The sequence below is a fragment of the Watersipora subatra genome, chromosome 1 (assembly GCF_963576615.1).
Source record: "Watersipora subatra chromosome 1, tzWatSuba1.1, whole genome shotgun sequence".
Taxonomy (NCBI): domain Eukaryota; kingdom Metazoa; phylum Bryozoa; class Gymnolaemata; order Cheilostomatida; family Watersiporidae; genus Watersipora; species Watersipora subatra.
In genome coordinates, this window is record NC_088708.1 from 21,416,534 (window position 1) to 21,439,071 (window position 22,538).

General features: G+C 35.4%; 2 protein-coding genes across 3 annotated transcripts; one reads left to right on the top strand and one right to left on the bottom strand.

Moving 5' to 3' along the window:
* Window positions 1–1,640: 1,640 nt before the first annotated feature.
* Window positions 1,641–15,842, top strand: LOC137402013 (uncharacterized). 2 transcript variants are annotated; one of them, XM_068088491.1, is made up of 8 exons: window positions 1,641–1,663; window positions 2,827–2,942; window positions 3,297–3,398; window positions 6,539–6,742; window positions 6,983–7,057; window positions 10,098–10,271; window positions 13,909–13,995; window positions 15,243–15,842. In XM_068088491.1, the coding sequence occupies exons 3-8, from the start codon at window positions 3,327–3,329 to the stop codon at window positions 15,306–15,308; spliced, it is 678 nt and encodes a 225-aa protein (XP_067944592.1). In that variant the 5' UTR covers window positions 1,641–1,663; window positions 2,827–2,942; window positions 3,297–3,326; the 3' UTR covers window positions 15,309–15,842. The 2 variants fall into 2 exon arrangements, with proteins under 2 accessions (XP_067944592.1, XP_067944584.1); XM_068088483.1 differs by lacking the exon at window positions 1,641–1,663 and adding an exon at window positions 1,690–1,788.
* LOC137402002 (uncharacterized) lies at window positions 15,823–21,858 on the bottom strand. The gene is made up of 5 exons (XM_068088474.1): window positions 21,822–21,858; window positions 18,887–19,028; window positions 18,554–18,721; window positions 17,833–17,909; window positions 15,823–16,598 (listed from the first exon to the last, which is right to left on the bottom strand). The coding sequence occupies exons 2-5, from the start codon at window positions 19,023–19,025 to the stop codon at window positions 16,011–16,013; spliced, it is 972 nt and encodes a 323-aa protein (XP_067944575.1). The 5' UTR covers window positions 19,026–19,028; window positions 21,822–21,858; the 3' UTR covers window positions 15,823–16,010.
* Between the last annotated feature and the right edge of the window lie 680 nt (window positions 21,859–22,538).

The following is a 22,538-nucleotide window of genomic DNA, read 5'->3' on the forward strand; positions in this document are numbered from 1 at the left end:
TCTTCTTCAGATAGAGCGTCAGGCTCAAAACGCCAGTCTTAACTCTTCAGAATTTGACATTTTTTATGATCGCAACTCGGACATGTACACGTATGTTGAATAGTCGGACGAAATGGCCAAGCTGAAACTGTAAAGTAGCGAGCATCTATATTTGATACGGGATCTTAGGTAAAACCCGCAGTGTTTGTCATAAACTATTGCTACGATAAGTTTGATATTGAGCTTTTTATTGGCCTTTCAATTCACATGAGAACATCACGTAACAAGACAATAACCAAAATCCGCGGATACGTCATCGAAATCAAGAGATTCCAATCTACGGCGGCTTTTTGTTTTTGAGCTTTTAAGAGCTTTTAATCACATTTCCACATATTTGGCATCTACCACACAACAGAGTAAGACATGGCGAATTTTTTGATACCAAATAACTGTAATGTGAATTTTGTTGCAAGTCAACCTAAGCAAAGATAAGCAATTCCGATTCATGCAGATATTAGTGATACGGGCTTCAAATTGAAATAGCAGTATCCGAGCTAATATATATGCTCATGCAGCATAAGGCACATTTAGAGTTAACATTGCTGGAGCGTAGAATCTACAAATATATCTTATTCTGGCAGATCATATTATAGGCTACCTTCAAGATGCAGCTAACAAGGTCTAGATCTAGATCTGTACAGTCTATAGATGTGCAATTGTGGTATATTCTATCATATGTTAGGCATGTCCGCATACCACAAATCAGCTGAAACTGTCATGTTTTGTGAAACTTAGCAAAAACTGAGGTTCTTTGTTATGAACATCATAATAAAATCATTAAAGCAATAATTCGAAGGCAATAGCTAAGATGATTAATAGTTTGATAAAGACAGCTGCAGATCTGACAGCATTAATACTAGAGCATCCCAACAATTAGCTGCACTAATGCAGATAAAGCCTGGTTATGTTGCAGTCTACATGTATTTTATCTACTGGCTACATAGTGTATTGCCTGCACACTATTACAGCAAAGGACGATTCCGACCCGTTTCCTAGTAGCCCTAACGCTGTAATTACATGTACATGTACCTGACGTTAACGGTATCTGCAATAAAGTCAGTTTTGGTGGCTACGCTGATTTAGTTTGGATTGTTTTGGACTAAAGTCTAAATACGCAATATGCATTTTAACACTTTTCACGATCGCACAATTTTTGCATCAGTTAGTAGATCAAGTATTTTAACCACAAATAGCAATTTAATCTCTACAGTACATACAAATTTCCGTTAAAAAGAGTTAAAAGCAGTCATTTTGCAAATATTTTTATGTATAATCGGCTGAATATACGTCGATAGTACGTAATAGTAACATTTCTTCGCGCAGTGATATGTTATAGGTATATTTGCAATCAGAAATGTAGCCAGCACGTTGACTCGTCTGCTCAGGCATCAGCTTGTCGTAAACCTTTATTGGTTATTTCATAACGTCGTTATGGAGCTTGATTGGAGCACTGTTAGCCCACGAACCTAAAATCGTTGAAGAGCGGCTTCTAATTTTGTTTGCAAAATGTCAAGGATAAGTTTTTATAGACCTAAAATCGGACTAGTCAGATCTTTTCAAAATACACTACATTTCATATGTACGGATGGGTAACATTACGACGGGGAAGCAGTCTGTTATATTGGTAATATGGGGCTCCAAAACGGAAATGTTTTGTATGTACTGATTGAAATTAACGCGAACTTGCTATCTTTTTTTAGAAGTGTTTACCTATCGCACAGCTAGTCTGCCAAAATTAACCTTGTTGTGGTATGCACATTAGAGCAGACTGTGTACGCTTATAATGTGCTTTGTTTCTAGAATAGAATTGTCAAAATATATTGTTAAAAGCTTTGCGTATAAGAGAGATCTGTTAGTAGCCTTCCAATTGATTGAGGCGTGAATTATTAACGTTTTTATTAGCCATTTAAAACTCGCTCAGTTTACTAGTTCTTAACCTATTTTAAGAGGAATTTGGTTAAGGTTGCTAATTATTTTCAAAAGAAATAATTGTTGTATGGCATTAAACAGCGAGTGAATATGTAATTAATAGTATCACTCGAAAAACAACATGAATAAGCTCAAACAAAGCTCAAGTTATCAAACCAATTTCAATTAACTGTCAATCAAATTTACCAACTCCAAGAGAGAATAGGCAATTGGGTCAGTATAAATGTCTTTGTTATGCCATGCTCTATTCAAACATAATTTTAAAGTAATATTAAATTGGCAGTGAATAGGTCTATGTTGTAAAATAGATATCAGTTATTGAAATATGTATGGCAGAAGAAATATTATTCAAAACAAAGTGTTTTAACTTTGGCTACATTTGTACTATTTAAGTCGTTTAAATTTTGTTCTTTTTCAATGCTTCACCAATCTAAGAGTACATTGGTAGGAATTAGTTAGAGGTTTAGCTGACCCATTTACTAATTATAGTGCTGTTTAGGACATATCTCTTTGCTACTCTAATGGTCATCACATCCCATATTATTTATAGTTGTTTATTTTTATAGTACATTCATTATTCACCTCATGCAGTGGTGCATCAGTGCTGCTAATATAATGGGCAAGTAGAAATGGTTACGAAAGGTCCATCATAAAAAAACATAAATGTTACTTTATGAGTTTACACTTTGACTTAAAATGTTTCATTAGTCCAAGTTGTAACCATATTTGGCAAAAATGCAAGTTTGTATATAAATAAAGACAATATCAATACATAGATGTCTTGTGAGTGTTTTGTTACTAGTATGGTATTTTTGTGCTATAATATTTCATGTCAACAAAATAATGATTATATTGCAGTGCCACTCAAAATATAATTAACTGTATCAGCAAGTTACAAGATAGTGACATTTCCAGATTTGTTCACAGAGTCTTGGTTCGTAATCTGGACCATGGCGGCTGACTGATTGTCCTCAGTGAGTTAGACACTAGATCATTATTTGTTTTATGTACATGTGATCAGAATTCAAGCGCAGGAATATGCGAGCCATTTGAAAGAATATGTGGTATCTATTAAATTGGTTGTAAAATTCTGGCTTAAAAAATGTTTGTAATAAAATGTTGCTTTAAAGTATTGTTTTAAGCAGACCTTCTTTTCAGTATTTCTTTTTCCCCTTTTGGTCTTTATAGTCTATCCAAAAATACAAAATGTTTGGTTTAATTTTTATTATTGCTCAGTGTTGGAAACATTGGAAATAATACATTATAATTAAAGAGATGGCAGGTCACTAAATAGTTCTATTCTCAGAGATACCTTGTTTTTTATGTAGGTCCACCATATTCTGGAATACATTATAAGGATGGAGGATAAGAACCCAGGAAGGTGGTTTGTGAAGAAGGCCTGTTTTATAGTCTATCTCATCACATTAGAGGTAAAGGCCAGCAACTGTCTTGTCTCGTGGCCATATTAATCCTGGTTTATATTGTTCCTAGTCTATTACCATTGTGACAATGTCAGATTGTTAATGAGTCATCAATTGTAACATACACAGTCTGAGCCTCCATTGAATTTTAAGTTAGTCATGAGAACGGTAGCTACTCTAACCATGAATGTTGGGCGCTGTTAAGTTTATGTGCTTTAGCTTGCTTCTTGCCGCAATGGCCGAGCTCCAGTATTTTCAATACTGTTTGGTGATTTGAAATCCAGTCTGCCAATTATGATTACAAACAACAATGATGCACAACATTTCACAGACCCGCCCAAAAGCTTAAACATCAAAGACTCACAGCGCATGGTATCCTTGATGCAGATAATATGTCTTTTCGCGCATCACACTGCACATATCAACAGTTTATAGCGTAGATGAACCAAGTATTGTTTACATATTTTACCTCGGGAATAATAATAATAGATGTTGATATATGACCTCAAGTCATTAAAAGAGTTGTGATCTCTTGATATGATGGGGGTTATCATAAAGTTATTTTCTGCAGTCTGGGTTCTTGCTATTAACTAATTTCAAATCCTAATCATGTCATGCTAGGTATGTCAAAAAAGCAATATAATTGTTATTAGAAGTGTGTTAACAAGCAAAGACCTACCAGACAGCAACATCGACACCCATTGGTGATACATGGATTGTGATCAGTTTGCAACATTTTAGCGACATTGCATTTGCTTAAAGGTTTACTTGCAACAAAATTTACATTACAGTTATTTGGTATCAAAAGATTCATCATGTCTTACTCTGCTGTGTTGTAGGTGCAAAATATGTAAAAATGTGATTCTCAAAAACAAATAGTTAATCGCAGCCATCACGAAAACATAGTTTGGAATCTCTTTATTTTGATGACGTTCTCAAACATTTTGGTTACCGGTATTGTTTTGACACGTGATGTTCTCACGTGAATTGAAAGGCCAATAAAAGGCTCAATATAAAACATCTCGTAGTACTAGTCTATGACAAACACTTCGGGTTTTACCGAAAAGCCCGTATCAAATATAGATGCTCGCTACTTTCAGCTTAGTCTAATTGTCTAGTCGTAATCTGATAATGTGACCCATACTTCCTGCTAAACAGCACGAATAATTTCTGCAGCATTTTTCGACTATCACAGGTGACCAACAGGCTCGTCATGTTCATCAGAGGATGATATGCACACCCTCGAACTAAGGTTACAAAATTAAACGGATTCTCACGGTAGGTTTTGAGATATCAGTGCTCAAAGTGACAGCATCACGATAATGATGAAATGGACGCGTAATGACAATAGACATGGTTTTATTGAATGCGTGAAGTATATTTGGGATTTGCATTTGAGTCGTTTTGGAAAGAGATTCCAATCTATGGCGTTTTCGCGATGGCTGCTGTGAACTGTTCATCTTTTAGCTCTTAAAGCACATCAATTACATAAGCAATGTTTCAGCTTATTCAGGTTCTTTAATATCTCAGCTTTCAAATGAGCCATTGTTTGACATGGTGAGACAGACATTGGTTGATGTTTATCAGATTTTCACAGAGCTCTACCGCAGAAATGTTCAATGGTATAGGCCCGCAAATTATGGCGTCACAGTTTTCATATTCGTTGTTGTATGCTCTTACCACTTATTTTATAGCTTACCGCTTATATTTATCCACTATGATAATGACGCTAATGGCAGGCGAAGGTAGGACAACTCCGGAGAACCAATGAACATGACAAAGGAATCAGTGTCATTAGCTCTCTATGTACAGATTATTTTTATGATAAATAACTCAGATTCCAACGACCATACTATATTTTCCTGATGATATTATGCACTAGCCCTCTCTTTTTATTGTGTTGAGGGGCACGGCTGAGGCTAATTAATTTCAAGCATTGCGCGATCTTGCAAGAGTGCAATTTACATATAGTCCTAGGGCCACGCCACTGCAGGTCACAATTTAATCGATATGATTTCATTACCTTTACCACCATGGGTTGTTAACAACCAGGAATGTTGTTAGTAGTCACCTCTATTTTTGTTTAATTTTGTTATAGAAGTCAATTGAAATAAATCAATCATTGGGGTTGACTCACTGCACTCCGGGATTGTTCAAAATAGAGAATCCTACTGTAAATAACTTAATCTGCCTATAAGCTGGTATCATACACAAAGTGATTAATTTAACTGTCCAAAACACCTGTTTTTTATTTTCCATATAATTTATTTGAATATGATATAATATAAATATTTTAATTTTTGTATTTTTTTCTTTTTGATATTTAATTACTCATTAGTTATTAATCAAGTTATTAATCATTTCTATATGGGACAAAAAATGCCATCATATAAAACAGTGTGATAATAATTACTATAAATGTTTAAAATGAACGAAAAGATGAAAAAAGCAAACTCTAACAATCACCCAAAATCTATTAAGCCAGAACATTAGTTTGTATTGGAGGGGTGTTAGCGCGATCCCCGGGCATTGTTGATTATCTAGAATGCTTGTTTATTATTAGCGCTTTCTGGGTTTAAGAGCACCAATTGTTACAGAAAAGCGCAGCCTCAATGGCAGCGAAAGGGATCGACGACCTAAGGCTAAATGATAATTATGACATCACATAATTGTGGGAACCACAACCAAGTATTTTTTTATTGCAGGACATACTTTTGCCACCCTGTTTTTTTATAGTTCTATTATTTTTTGTATATTGAACATAGGCTCATTCGAAAGCTAAGACTTTGGTGCGCTGAAATATATGATAAAAGTACATATGTAATTGATGTGCTTTAAGAGCTTGTAATCACATTTCCACATATTTAGCACTTACAATACAGCAGAGTAAGATATGGTGAATCTTTTGATACCAAATAACTGTAATGTGAATTTGGTTGCAAGTCAACCTTTAAGAATTTTTTTATTTTGGCGATGTTGTTATAGTCTATGGCTATTGTTGAAAATAGCTGACAATAAATTTATTAAATATTGTCTATATTTAAATTTGTTAAATATTGTCTATATTTCTTAGCGAAAGCTAGTTCAATGCATGCATCACATTTTTCAGTCAGACCATCGTCCACCTGCCGGTGTATGTCATGTTTCAGCTGGTTGGGATAACTGCACTCAGCCTAGCCATATTCTCTCTCACCTCGGTCACCCTGCGTAAGCTCAGAATCTGGGAGCAGTTTGATTATGATACGTCGAATATAGTTCCTTTGATGGCCACTGCTGCCGCTTCAGTTACTCTGCTCTGCCCTATCGCTGCTATCATAGGCCTGGTTAAAAAGAATCAAGTGCTGATGATGGTGGTAAGTTCACGGCATCACAATACTCTTCAATCGATTCTCAATGTCCTTGTTAGTAGTTCACGAATCGCTTTGTATTTATTCAAGTAATTTTCTTATGAGAACAGCAATCTTTTTACTGTATTCAGGCAGCCCAGGTGTGTATCCAATTGAGGTTGTTTTGTAATCTTTTCTGAAAGCATCCTTATTATTATAACTGCTAGTGATGCCATAATACATCATTGTTTCATTATATCATTTTAGTTTTGCGGGTTGGTGACAGTGTCCGCCCTTTGTTGGCTAGGAATCGGTTCGTGGTGCGTGACAAAACATAACCTCGTAAGTTAGTCTTTTTGCTCAGTTCCTTACTGTAACTGCACTGATTGATGCAATTGCTAGAACTCATTAGTTTGTACAATGATGTTCTAACCACATAGCCTCTGACAGCCTAAGACTGTATGTTTTAGTTCCACAAGATAGGCCGTTGGATTAATTCCTTGTAAAAAGTCTTTAAGATGGTCGATAATAAGTAATGAATATTACCGTGTTTTAGTCATCATCTCTGATAGATGGCGCTTGACAATGCGCCATCTATCAGAGACATATGCATAATATATGAAAATGCCTAGAGTCAAAAGTACAGCGGTAACTCTACTTACGAAAGGCTCTACAAGCAAAAGCGTCAGGTGGAAAATTTCTTTTGGAAAAAATGTAACATAGAAATGTTAGCATTACTACATGAATATTAAAGGTTGACTTGCAACAAAATTCACATTACAGTTATTTGATATGAAAAGATTCACCATGTCTTACTCTGTTGTGTTGTAGGTGCAAAATATGTGGGAATGTGATTACAAGCTCTTAAAAGCTAAAAAATGAACAGAAAATCGCAGCCACACGAGACCCCCGTAGTTTGGATTCGCTTTCCAAAATGGCTCAAATGGGACGTACTTGTTACAGGATGGTTTCTGTTTACACTTTCATGCAATCTCATTCGTCAAAATATTTTCACAAATATACTACACGCATTCAATAAATCCATGTCTATTGTTCTTACACGTCTGTTTTATCGTCATTGTAATGCTGTCATTTTTAGCACTGTTATCTTATAAATTACCGTAAAAAATTGTTAAATTTTTCAACCTTAGCTCGAATGAGTACATATCATTGTCTGATAATCATGACGAGCCTGTTAGTTACCTGTGATAATCGAAAAGTGCTGCAAAAATTATTTTCGAAGTATTGGGTCACGTGATCAGATTAAGACTTGACGATTAGTCCAAGCCAAAAGAAAACTGTAAAGTAGCGAGCATTTATATTTGATACGGGGTCTTGGGTAAAACCCGAAGTGTTTGTCATAAACTAATGCTACAATAAGTTTTATATTGAGCTTTTTATTGACCTTTCAATTCCCGTGAGAACATCACGTGACAAGACGATAACCAAACTGTAATGAATACGTCAAATAAATAAAGAGATTCCAATCTATGGCGGCTTTTTGTTTTTGAGCGTTTATGAGCTTGTAATCACATTTCCACGTGTTTGGCACTTACAACACAACAGAGTAAGACACGGAGAATTTTTTGATACCAAATAACTGTAATGTGAACTCTGTTGCAAGTCAACCTTTAACAAAAGAGCATCAGACTGTATTGCCGATATGAAAGATGGCAACTTCATGATGTAGTTAATGTTAACATGCTCTCTTTTCTTGGCAATACTACAAGGCTATAGTCACCATTCATGTGTTTTGTGGGTGGACAAATGAACCTCCCAAAAAATCTTAAGAAGAGTATAAGATATTTTTTGTCCAGACTTCAATAAGATGATGTTTTGGTTAATAAACAAATCATGCTTTTATACTGCTGTGGAAATACAGTCAAACATGGATAACTCGAACTTCACGGGACCGAGCAAAAGTGTTCGAATTATCAGATCGTTCAAGTTATCAGAGCACTGTCACAAGTCCATGTATTTACTTATTTATTAGTAGATACATGTACATATGCAAACTATAATATAAATCAAAAGCACAAATGGCTTGTTTCAAATTAAATGCTTCTAATGTAAAGTTTAAAACGTTTTTATCAAAAAGTATAGAGATTTTTCTATCACTTGAGATTGGTTTGTTGTTTGAGGTGATGTTATTGCCAGGACGTTTTTTTAGATTGACATTGGCAAAACTTGATCGTTGTTGAAATGCTCAAAAGAAAAGACATCTTTTTCTTTTGAGTGTTTTACCCACGATCAATTTTGCCGATTTTTCTTGAAGTTTATGCAACTTCAAGAAAAAGTTACCAAAGAAAAATCCCTTACTTTACCTGGGATTCGTCAAGAGCAACACTCCGAGGCAGTTCAATTAAAAGTTTTACGAGGTTTAACGGTACATTGTATATCACTCACGCTTTTTGAATGGATACTTATTGAATGTACACACATATTCTGTTTTTAGGTCAAACGATGAATAGTTTTTTTAGCTAAGACAACGTATACGTTTAATAAAAACAATTTTTAAGACGTTTTAAACATTCAACATTCCGACGTTGAATCAACACGGAATCAACGTCGGAAAACTATTCGTCACAGGCTAGCCGGGTCACGCACTCAAGGATTTTCGCCACGCACATACAAAACAACATGCTGTTTTTGTTTTGTATGTGCGTGGCGAAAATCCTTGCGCGCGTGACCCGGCAAGCCCGTGCTATTAATCGTATAGCAGTATAAATCAAATTTGACCAAACCTTTAGAAAAGTCGTTGACAAAATTATTTTGTCGATGGTGGTAATAACAACGCTTATGAATTACGAAAAGATGAGGTTTACCTCTATGGCTTTGAATAAAGCGATTTTCTAAAGCGATAACAACCGTTTCGGTAGCCGTTGGGCAAAAAAACAGTTCGAATTAACAGTGTTGAGCTCGAGTTATCTATAGCAATTTATCATTACGTGGGAACGGACCAAAGAAACCGTTCGAATTAACCATGTGTTCGAGCTATCCATGGACGAGTTATCCATGTTTGACTGTAATTCTATCAATGCTGCCTCTGTTTGTATTCTGTCTTTCCGTTCTGTGTGGTTTTGACAAAGTACAAATCATGCCAATATCCGTTGCATTTTGCTAAATAGCTGTCAAAGTTCAGCAAATCCTCCATAATACTCATTGCTTTCATTGTGTAATAAACTAGCCAAATCACTATGCACCCTGGTAAAATCTAGTATTTGTTGTTTCATTCATACCTGTTTCTGAAAAAGCAGACGACCTAAAATTTGTCAGCGTGTTGTTGTTTGGACTATATACTATATAGGATTTCTATTTATACCTTTAACCTTGCATTTTTTGTTGTCTTGCGAGTTAAACTCTGATTTTTGTACTTCAACAGATACTCAATGACATTCCAATTATCTTCTCTCGCTTGAGCCAAGACGGGCGAGGCATAGAAGACGCAGCAGGATTTCTAGCTGATCTCAAAGAGAATATGCCTCTTATAAACAATAAATTAGATTTCCAATGCTGTCAAGTCACACCAACTCAGAACAATGTTTTATGTGCACAGGTGAGTTAGTTTTGTTTCACTACATCCTACAAGTTTTTTTAGCATATAGATGCTGATTAAATAGTCTTATTTTAGCTAATATGATTGTCATTTGCTTGTACTTGCCAGTCTGAGGATAGCCAGAGACAAAGCATATACATGTATTTCCACGATGCCCATCATTTCATTTGGTTGAATATTCATTGCTTGCTATTAATAAGAACCCAAAATACTTTGATGTTGTTGCAAATTCAGGAATAATGTTTTCGTATTTTATTGTCTAAATTTAAACTTTGAAATGATGCCTTGCAGATTGCTGTATTATTTTTAAAAAGGCAAATTTGAAGCTGATACAGTCAAACATGGATAACTCGTCCACGGATAGCTCGAACACATGGTTAATTCGAACATTTCCTTTGGTCCGTTCCCACGTAATGATAAATTGCTATAGATAACTCGAACTCAACACTGTTAATTCGAACTGTTTTTTTGCCCAACAGCTACCGAAACGGTTGTTTTCGCTTTAGAAAATCAGTTTATTCAAAGCCATAGAGGTAAACTTCATCTTTTCGTAATTCATAAGCGTCGTTATTACCACCATCGGCAAAATATTTTTGTCAACGACTTTTCTAAAAGTTTGGTGAAATTTTATTTATACTGCGATACGATGAATAGCACGGGATAGCCGAGTCACACGCGCAAGAATTTTCGCCACGCACATACAAAACAAAAATCGCATGTTGTTTTGTATGTGCGTGGCGAAAATCCTTGAGTGCGTGACTCGGTTAGCCCGTGATGAATAGTTTTCCGACGTTGATTCCGTGTTGAATCAACGTCGGAATGTTGAATGTTTAAAACGTCTTAAAAAATGTTGTAATTAAATGTATACGTTGTCTGAGCTACAAAAAACTATTCATCGTTTGACCTAAACACAGAATACGTGTGTACATTCAATAAGTATCTATTAAAAAAGTGTGAGTGATATAGAATGTACCGTAAAACCTCGTAAAACTTCTAATTGAACTGCCTCGGAGTGTTGCTCTTAACCAATCCCAGGTAAAGTAAGGTAATCTGCATAAACTTCAAGAAAAAACGGCAAAATTGATCGTGGGTAAAACCCCAAAAGAAAAAAATGTCTTTTCTTTTGAGCATTTCAACAACGATCAAGTTTTGCCAATGTCAATCTGAAAAACGTCCTGACAATAACATCACCTCAAACAACAAACCAATCTCAAGTGATAGAAAAATCTCTATACTTTTTCATGAAAACGTTTTAAACTTTACATTAGAAGCATTTAATTTGAAACAAGCCATTTGTGCTTTTGATTTATATTATAGTTTGTATATGTACATGTATCTACTAATAAATAAGTAAATATATGGACTTGTGACAGTGCTCTGATAACTTGAATGCTCTGATAATTCGAACACTTTTTCTCGGTCCCTTGAAGTTCGAGTTATCCATGTTTGACTGTATTTGCTTAATTTTTGTGATAGAGAAGTATGTAAATATGAGTAACAACATTTTGCTTTAACATTAGGAGAGAAATTCTTCATTTTATTTACCAAATGTTCGATTATACTGATTTAAAGACCATTTTACTGACCCTGATGTGTTCACCAAAGCTCAACGACGTTCATAAGCTTTTCAACATAAAGAGTTGTCTGCTCTTTCTTAGTTTACAATACGAGAGAAGACAATCCTCATGTTTCATCTCGAAATGCTTATTTACGTGATATAATATATCATATGTAAATATTATTTACACCTCTCTTTTTAAATGGCTACCTAAACTTACCCACAGATTATTGGCTGAGCCTATTGCTAGATACAAAGCGTAAACTGGATAATTGTTTCTAGCATCATAATAACTGGTAATTTGTATTGGCTATCTTTATTGTTTCTCTTCCAAATCTACTGTACTAAACACGTAGTTGTAGTTCATTTTCTTTCCAAACTCTGGTCATCACACTTGATTGTTGTTCTACATGTAGTAGGTAACTAGTAGTACTAGAGGTAACTAGTAGTACCTCGGGTTATGCGTTTCAAGCATGTACAGGTGTTGTTTGAAGACCATGATATGCGAGGGTTTACTGCATCGACTGATCAAGTGAAATGAGTCGTTATTGAAAGGTTTGTTAGATTGAGCTTAACTATACCAAGTGGATAGGGTGGTTCATTTAGCCCGTGTTTCATCAAGTACAGTGAAACACGGATAACTCAAACTTCAAGGGACCGAGCAAAAGTGTTCGAGTTATTAGAGCGTTCAAGTTATCAGGACAGTCATAAGTGCACATATTTATCAGTAGATACATGTACATATACAAACTATATATCAATCAAAAGCATAGATTGCTTGTCGCAAGTTAAAGGGTCTCTCGTGTGAAGTTTTAAATATTTTTAATCAGAAAGTATAGATATTTTTCTATCACTTGAGATTTGTTTGTTGCTTTAGGTGATGTGACTGCCAGGACGTTTTCAGATTAAAATTGGCAAAACATGATCGCGGTTAAAACGCTCAGAAAAAATTTATACATATTTTTCTACCAAGTGTTTTAACCAAGATCAATTTTGCAGTAAGTCAGTTATTACAAAACTGCTTTACTATTAAAAACCCATTATCAATTTTGCCGATATTACTTTAAAGTTATCCAAATTTTACCTCGCTTTTCTTGCTTTCGGAGGGCTTATCGCTAAGCGGATGTTTGGTAAAATTTGATTTTTGCATACCTTTAGAAAAGTCGTTAATGAAAATATTTGCCGATGTTGGTAATAACGAGGCCTAAGAACTACTAAAAGTCGGTGTTTATCTCTATGGCCTGGAATAAAGTGATATTCTAAAGTAAAGCGATAGTAACAACCGTCTCGGTAGCCGTTTGGCAAAAAACTGTTCGAGTTAACGGAGTTTTGGTCGAGTTATCTAAAGCCATTTATCATTGCGTGGTTGCGTGGAACGGACCAAGCAAATCCATTCGAGTTAACCATGTGTTCAATATATCCGAGGGCGATTTATCCAAGTTTCACTGTATTTATAATAGAAAACTTTCTTGCTGCCAATTACATTACATGTGCTTGAGGATTTGTCATCGACGTTCTCTCTGGCTCTTTGCTGGACTAAATGACTACCTTCATTGAAAGCAACCCAAAAACTCTTTAGATGAGGAAAATTTATAGATGTGTGGTGACTTATCTTGCTTACAACTTTGCGTGTTGCTTGGAGTATTTTCCTTATAAACAAATAGATAGCAGCATTTACAGTTTGGCTAGTCTTGACTTTCCCAAATAATTTAGGCCGTTTATGGATGCTTCATCATTTAGACTGAGGTTTTATTGTATAGAAACAATACTCATTTGTTCCATCACCCCCCCCCAACACTAGCATCTACAGAATTTCAGCATTTACTTACTAAACTGTTCAATTTAGACCTAAAGTACATTTTATCACTGCGCTAAATTGTCTCATGTATATTATGACAGATCCCTTTTGCACTGCTGTAGATGGTATCTTTGGGTATTTAATGCTTTAAAACTTTGATCACAGAAATATATAATTTATAATAATAATATAAATAAATATAAATATATAATTTGTTGAAAAGCTAGAAAAGTAATAAATTCTTGACTGACTTATGCTTAAACGTTTTGGATGTGTTTTAGCAATGTGGTGAGAGGTACAAAGAGCTGTTTGAAACCATCATATTCCCTTCTCTGTATTCCGTTATCTTTGGGTCAGGAGCTCTCTGCGTGAGTATTTTGGACTGACTCTGTCTTTAGCTGGTAAAATGAGTACCTTTAACTATCTAGCTACACAGTAGTTACATAATTACTAAGTTAGTTGCATACAGTGTTACGTAGCGATACAACACAATATGGCGCTGCTATACCATCATGGAAACAGCCTTGTCGCTCTCATTCTTTTATGATTCGGCCCTGCTGTTTGGAAGTGAAATATCTGTTTGATGCGCCATCTTTGTGCCATGAAAATGGCCATAGCAACCAACGGCGTCGCATTTTTCTTATTTTCCAGTTGCTTCATATGAAAAAATATTTGTTGGTGAAATCTATTGGTTTTTACTTGAAACTGAAAATGGCAGAAGAAGCTGTATGGTCCAACCGCTCTATTAATATAAGCTTGACATAAGATGTCACACAACCATCGCTCTACTACAACACCCTATGAAAACACGATCTGCCTGTCGGCCCAGGTGCAGGTACACTATCGCTGTATGGAAACTTTGCTATAATGGATGCAACAATGGATAACAAAATGCTGGTCTATATCTAAAGTTCTTCACTCTGTTCATGTTCAGTTTGGTAATGAGCCCTCAGGGCTGATGTGTAGTCAGCTGTCTGATGAAAATCGAATAATCCTAGACTAATCCCTTCAGTGTGGTGGGTGGACACTGGCAGTACTTGTTCGTGGCTCAGCTTTTGCTGCTACAATTTTATAAGTGATATAGTCTCTGCTGCCATTTGAATTTTGGTTGTATTTTTAGTTGGGTCGTAGTTATATTGTCATAAGAGGTTATCATTCATTTTTAATTCTCCACTGCTAGGGTAAGCTAGGGTGGGAGCTCTTGTGTATCCATAAGCATCCCTGTCTCTCAGCCAACAGAGTCTGTGCACTGCTTTATAACTATTGTTTTCATACTGAAGCGTGCTTGGTGTTTTTCGCAAAACGTTACACATGGAGTATTGTTGGATACGTTAGTCCAATCCTCGAGTATCAATTTATAGAGCTTCAGCAATACATAACTAATGCTGATCATCAGCGGTTTGTGAAAGTCAGCTGGTGTGTTGTTGTTTAACGTGGAAAATTGGTGATACTATTTTAATAAACAGTTATCTTACATCTGCGTAGCGCTTGAGGCACATTATCATGGTAACTGAGTGTGACATGCGCTTTAAATGGTTTTTGCCATTATCTTAGATATATGCCTCTCTTACAACTGTCGCATGTTCCATCGTAAATAGGATTACTTGCGTTTTAGTTGCTGTCATTGGTCGGAGCTTGTCTTGTCAGCTGCCACTTGGATGATGTGAATCCAGCGTTATGATCAAGACAACCTAGGATTTCATCCGCTGCCCCTAAAGACTGTTTTTGTCACTGTTGTAGGCTATAGTCAGGTTGTCTGAGCATGCAGTAGCAATGAGAGCAATTTATCCTGACCAAAACTTTGCATGACATATATTTTTTAGCCAATAATCTCAAGTGACTGCATATGACCATAGCTTTAATTTCTGGCAACAACCTTTTCAACCTCTGTCCTTTTTATTTCAACTCTTTCTGTATTATGGTCATATTGTATATTTGCAGGTAGATTTACCTTGTTTATATTTTATAGTCATTTATATTCATGAACACCCCTCCCCTTTTTGCCAGCATATCATTTCTCCAGCTTCCTCTACACAGAAACTAAAATTGTGACTTTTTCTCTTCAAGAATGTTGCATGATTTTTGGTTTCATTAGTCCATAGAATTTGAGTAATGTTCATCAACTGGAACCTGTAGCTGGTGCAGGTTGTTTCACCCACGCTAATGTTGGATTCCCGCAATAATTGTCATACAAATAAATGCAAAAATGTAGGAATATATTTAGCAAAGTGTTGCATACACAAAATGTACAAAAATGGAATGTTGAAGTATATAAAATAAGAGTATAAATAGCGATAACATCACGCAAGCGCTAAAACATTATGCAAATATATGTACAAGCCATTGTCAAGTAGGTAAAGATAAATTTGAATTCAGGAAGGTGTTATACAACTGTGTCATGTGACTGACCTTCAGTGTCTCCACTCATCACAGCCACCCGCTCCAATGCTTGCCTGAGTTGATTAGGTGGTACTCCTGTAGACACAGATGCATAGCTTGGAGGTGCTGCAGATATTTGATAGTGCCGAGGACTGCGGGCAGTGTGCTCTTCCCAAGCAGGATTATTTGCGTTTTGTAAGTGACTTTTGGCTTCATGGTTGGTTCGTCCGTCCGATGAGGCAATTGAATAAAGCTTTTGTTGCGGACGAGATTCCCGCTGAGCTGAAGGAGCATAAGTAATATGACTAGCTCTTTCACCATGGGAAGGTTTTCTACTATTATCCATTTGTTGGACATGCTGCGTAGTAGGTTGTGGGCCTGAGGTTGTGCGCTGCTGCATAGAATGCTCTGTTGCCCTCAAGATGCTTGCCAAATGATTTGGCTGTTGCAAACGGTTGGCTTGCCAGTCTCTGATGGATGGAACTCGTTCTAGCTCAATCGTTTCTTGTCGGAATCTATTTAATGGTTTTCCTGTTACAGAATAACTGTTCGGAGGTTGAGAGGGTGCAGAAGTCGGATTAGAATCAAATGCCTAAAATAGAAGACAGCCTATTAAATAGCACACACTGACTGGCTAATGACTGAAGCTATTTGTGCCATAAGGATTGCCGAAAAATATAAACACCAAGTGTATCTGCAAGTTCCTCATTTTAAAAATACAACAGCTCAGGAACATATTTTTAAGGTTTACACAAATACTTTTATCATGATATTCTGCGGCATAACGAATGATGACAGTAGATGGTCGCTCTCACCAGTAAGTAGTAGTCGATATTTTACATGACCTAATTTTGTTATATCGAATAACATTACGAAAAAACAAATATACAGCTGATGAGCAATTAAATTTAAAACAACATCATTTATAAATAATTCAGATTTTTATACATTATTTCAAAAGGCATATAATTCAGGTTTATGGATTGTTTTATTTCAGTGGAAAAAACCCAGTTTAGGCCTAAAAAAATTGGACTCGCCGAATAAAGCATTGTTAAAAGGTGATTTTTTGGCTGCTCACTTTAAACCGCTCAAGATTGTACACGTATTAAAAACTATCGCAATAAAAGTAGCTGGTTTGAATAAAATCAAGGAACTACCATGGCGGTTTTATTTGCCTTATAAAACATGTATCAGTTGTAAACTACAAGTAACCACAAACAGTGTTGAATATTAACTTCTGCATGCAGTGAGTCGGAGTGTTATTAAAACAGAAACAATAAAAACGAAAAGATTTCTAAGCCCCTTCAGAAGAGACAATTTGTCATATTCTGGAGAACAAACCGAAACACTTAAAACAATGTAAAGCGATAAAAATGAGTTTCAAGGCATTATTATATAGTAAACTATATTGTATAAATGAACAGAAACTCTCAAAATTCCCGTTCTAAGTCGACTCCGGTCTACTTTAGTAAATACTTATTTTTAAAAAGTATATTTGACTTGAAGATAAATCAAGCTATATACTTAGCAACCTTTCTACCATGGACACAGCCTGGAGATGATTTATCTTACACTTCTGATAACCAACAGTAACCTGTAAAGAAAACTAGATTTCCTTTTCTGATTATTTGATTTTCAACACTGCTAGAACAATTCAAAGAAGTAAAACCTTAAACAGATGGAGGCTAGTGCTGGCTCTGATCCCACTGATGTAGGAAAGGCAATGCGTATCCATGTTCGTTACAGCACACAAGTAGTGTGATGAGTTTGATTCGCTACATGTTAAAGGCACTAGACTCGCTTTATGAGTAAAAGAAATGACTTACTCCATTAGACAACCCTAATTTATCAGAAGGTGAGTCCAGACGTGGAGCTGTAAGCTGTTGAGAACTTCTATCCGCAGCTACAAATGGTGAGCAATACCTTGTTTAAGGATGTTAAAACTGTTAATCCATTGAGTAAAGACAATACGTAGAACCACCGTCTGCAGTCTACATTAATAATATACAGTGCGAAATAAACTGGACCCTTTGGCTGGAGAACTAATATTCTCATTTGCAACATTGTTACTCATTGTGAATTCAGTAAATAGCCATAAATTATATATTAAATTAATCCTCATTCTCTCCTGATTTTAAATATGTAAACCAAACAAACAGAAAGTTGTTTTTGAATGATTATGTAGACTAAATTCTGAACATCTCATTTTTAACGGTTTAACACCAATCTGTATAGATTGCTAGACACTGAGGTGACAATGCAAATTACTAGGAAATATTTTCAGAGCATGTTTGCTTTCTATAGCAATTCTTGGTGATACAATGAGCCCTTACAAATAGAACCACTCATTGATCATGTCAATAATAAAATGCAGCTGAAGGGAAATAATTAACATAATAATGACATTCCCGCCGGCACTGCAACCACTATAAGCTTCCCATCCTACTCTTACTAATGATAAAACAAACTAAAGTTGTGAAATTCGTTCAAAATATAAATCAAACCCTCTATCATTAATCTTTATGGAAATGAAGGCAATAAAACTACCTGAGTTTGATACGCAACAGGGCAGGATTCTTTCTAATACAGGTCTTGCCGAAGGAGGTATAACTGGCTTTCTCTGTCGTCTTCTCACAAAAACATAGATAATAGGAACAGCGATTATCACTCCTATGACAGCTAAGGCTATAACAGCCTGAATCCCAGGCGCAACAACTACAAAAATTACAAAAAATAAAGGTTCTTAACAGACAGCAAACACCTGCTATATGATACAGTCAAAAAAATTGATAAATATTTCTTACAGATTGCCACCCCGCCACCCTTCTTCTTTGTCATTAGACTGAAAACGGTCAGTAATTTTAAAACAGTGCAACTTACTTAATCCACAATTCTCTTCATCTTGTCCTTCGAGGCAGTCTTCTTCCCCATTACATTGCAGATGGGCTTCCAAACACACTCTCTCGCCTCTGATTGAATTAATCGGAACACATATGACAGGTTTTTCTGGACAAACCATGGCCTGGAATTATCACATTGTTACATTCTACAACTGAAAAGCCTATAATATTACTGCACAGTAATGCAACTCTTCTACCAGACGATTTACGACAATTTAAGATCGTTAAACAAATCGACCTATATTTTATACTTCATTTAACTTGATGGTAGCATTGAGCCATAAGCGACATTTCATAAGTTAGGGTTGACATGAACAAAGCAGATGATTTAAATCATTGATATAAATCAATGATTTTCGTCTAAACTCTCGATTTTTAACGTTTTTTTCGTAATGTTGCAAATATCAGTGTTTTTAGCAAACAATGTTGTTTTGAGGTGTGTAACAAATCTGTACACACTCCTCTATCATGCATAAGCAAGTAAAGTGGAGATAATTGACTGTATGTGTAGTACAATGCCACAGAAGGATCTTTGAAATTAGTATCTTTGAGTTTATTTTGTACACCTCAAAGTAGGATAAATTGTGAGGTAGCAATCATAGCTGAGACGGTTTTACCTCATTGCTCTGTTTAATAAATGACATTGCAAGCTTTTTATTGCTATCAGATCAAGTGCAAACATTGAGAGAGTATTTTCCACCTTTGGCTTCATACTAAATAAGAAACTGGCTAGAAACTGAAAGAGCCGGCAGAGAATTTGTCAAATTGAAGCATGTAAGTCACTCATACTGAGAAGTGGCTTCACCAGGATTCTGAGGTGCAACACACGGAAAATTTGCATGAACTAAAAACAAACAAAAATAGAATTCATCAAAAGAACCCTGAATATCGAAAAAATCGGTTAAATCGAAGAAATCAACTAGGTGAGGGTGGGGCACGTTGCAACAAAAATGCATTTTAGCTGTAAAGTTTTACTAAAATACTAGAATATTATTTAAATAGTCACGTAGGATGCAGAAATATGTTTTACCAATTGTGTATGCCACTTCTGCTGGTTGTATACTTTGGAAAATATCACAAAAGTACTAATTGCATAATTGGTGTGTCAACGTGACCCGGTAGGGAGTATGGTGAAACACTCTATGGGGCATGTTGAAACGTCCTTGACTTTCATAGTAAATGTTAGTTTTAGAATGGCTTTCTTGGAATTCATTTTCAACCAAACATTTCAAATTTCCACTAATTATTTGAGCAAGAGAGTATTGATAAAAGTTGGCTATGAGCTTTAGAACACTGTGTACAACAATCACGACAAACAAACTAACAGTACAACAAAACATATGTACAGGTTTATCTAAAGATTAAACTTTTCTTTCTATATGTTAGCATTTGAAGCCGTGATATCAATATTGTCCAAAAATTTAGGGGTTCAAAGCTTTAACGCTACTCAAGCTGTTCCTCTCCATAAGAATAGAGGGGCAAGTTTGAGACATGTTGTGCAACTTGTCCCTCTATTTCTATGTTTAAAACATGTTGCAACTTGCTCCATACCCTTTGTGTTTCAACGTGCCCCAAATGACTCTGAGTAACCAAAATGTTCATCACAACTCAGGATGTTGCAACATCATGAAGTTGGTAGGTGCATTGTGAAGAGAACATGTCTATAGCTGTCTCTATTGACTTTGTTAACATGGGGTGATGCACAAAGAAGACATATATGTTATTCTCTAAATTTAGATATAAAAGAAAAGAGCAAAAATTTACCAATTAATTTTACGAAATCATGGCTCGCTTAAATCGCTGTTCTTTTCATTTCATGCAATCAAGATATCTCATAAGATGACTTAGAAAGCTCTGTAGTTAGTGAGGTAAGAATTCAAAATGATGTAAACAAGCAAGAAATTTGAGGTGTGTTTCAACGTGCCCTACTCTCCCTTACTTAAAAAAATCTAAACTTTCTGAAAAAAATCATGATTTTTACTAACCATGTTATTTTTACTAACCATGCTGAGTCATCCCTGTGGGCAAATTTTGCATATAGCATTGGTAAAAATTGTTGTCGAAGCCATAATTACCTATTAACTGATGATATGCCTATAAAATGTCAACCATATCTTCCTCAATTGAGCGAAGTATATATAAGTCTTACTAAAAAATAATGGTCGCAATTATAAATATCAACTAGTAAAGAAGCAAAGGATATAATATACGCATACAGCAAATCACAAACCAAGCATTGATTAATTGGCTGTTATCAAACAAGAATACTGTTTCAAAACAAGTTAAAGTTTACTGTGTCGCAACATGTGACGCTAGCTGTATCTAGATTCAGGGTTGTCAATCTATGTATAAAGTCAGCAATTAGATAGCTTTGTTGGTTAACATTCGATGGTGCATGATCAGATTCTGTTAGTTCATTGACATGCTACTGGCCTAGTAGTACACGCTAAAAGTTTACATGAATACCTATAGTTCAATGTTTTGTATTTTACATGTCACGCTGTAAACTAAAGGAAGCTTTGTTGCAGGATTAAAAATAAGAGTAACCTTTCTACTGATACATTTATATAATAGTGTTTGCAAAGTTACAGCTGATTTAATACGTATGATAAACAGCACATAGCATTAATCATACAGAATGCATCTATCTAAAGTTAAAATAATATACACTGATGCTATATATTAAATCGCGAATGCTGCGTAAACATTATCCAACTTTAGTGATTTGGGCTAGGACTTGATAGCGTTTTGACAAGCTTTTTTGTCCATGTTATGCAAATAAAAAATAGATCCACGTTTAGTAACAAAACCAGTTCTCATTTATAACGTTTGACATGCTGATTTGTAGTAACCCTGTGTACAAATACAAATATTTTATTAAACAAACATTTTAGTTGTTATCTCATTTGACCTACCTGAATGCGTCCGGTCAACTCGTCTAATTACCAGGCGACCTGAAGCTTTTGAACAGATTATATTCGTCTAATCTACTGGACGACTTGCCCGAAAATAAAGTTTTTGTTGCTGGTACGTGTATTGAAAAAATGCAAAACAATTATTTAAGATATTTTAAAAAGTAAACTGACCATTTAGATACCATATAATATTTAAATACGACTTATGCTATTTAGATAATAGCTTAGGCCGACTTATGTTACAATACGAACCAACCGAGGCGGCTTAATAGTAGGGCGGCTTACAATAAAACCAATCTGAACACCTCAAACGGTAAAAAAAACGAAGGTTGGCTCACTATACTAAACTCACTGACTAAACCCACTGAATTATACTGCCCCTAGAATAGCCAAGGTCATTTATCTGCGAAACAATTTGAGCACCATCTTGGTCCATGCTAATGGTCACGCTCCCTTTTATAGTAACCTAGCAACATTGTACAACGTTTAATCTCAATGAGCTTGTTAATGCTTTTATCCATTCCCAATCTTAATCAACCTACATATTAGAGTCAAGATATATAGGTTGAATGAATATGTAGATCTTTATCTTGATCTTGACCAAGATTTTAGATTTTAGTCAATTTTAACCATGCCAATAGCCATCTACAACAAAAACTTATAGCTTAGAATCTGTAGATCTTTAGCTAGCTCGACTTTGATATATAGGTTGAATGA

Coding starts and splice junctions, on each gene's coding strand:
- LOC137402013 (XM_068088491.1), top strand. CDS start 3,327: ATGGAGGATAAGAACCCAGGAAGGTGGTTTGTGAAGAAGGCCTGTTTT. Junction 3,399..6,538: donor TCTATCTCATCACATTAGAG/GTAAAGGCCAGC, acceptor GTCATGTTTCAG/CTGGTTGGGATAACTGCACT. Junction 10,272..13,908: donor ACAATGTTTTATGTGCACAG/GTGAGTTAGTTT, acceptor GATGTGTTTTAG/CAATGTGGTGAGAGGTACAA.
- LOC137402002 (XM_068088474.1), bottom strand. CDS start 19,025: ATGGTTTGTCCAGAAAAACCTGTCATATGTGTTCCGATTAATTCAATC. Junction 17,910..18,553: donor CTGTTGCGTATCAAACTCAG/GTAGTTTTATTG, acceptor CACCATTTGTAG/CTGCGGATAGAAGTTCTCAA. Junction 16,599..17,832: donor AATTAGGGTTGTCTAATGGA/GTAAGTCATTTC, acceptor CTTCTATTTTAG/GCATTTGATTCTAATCCGAC.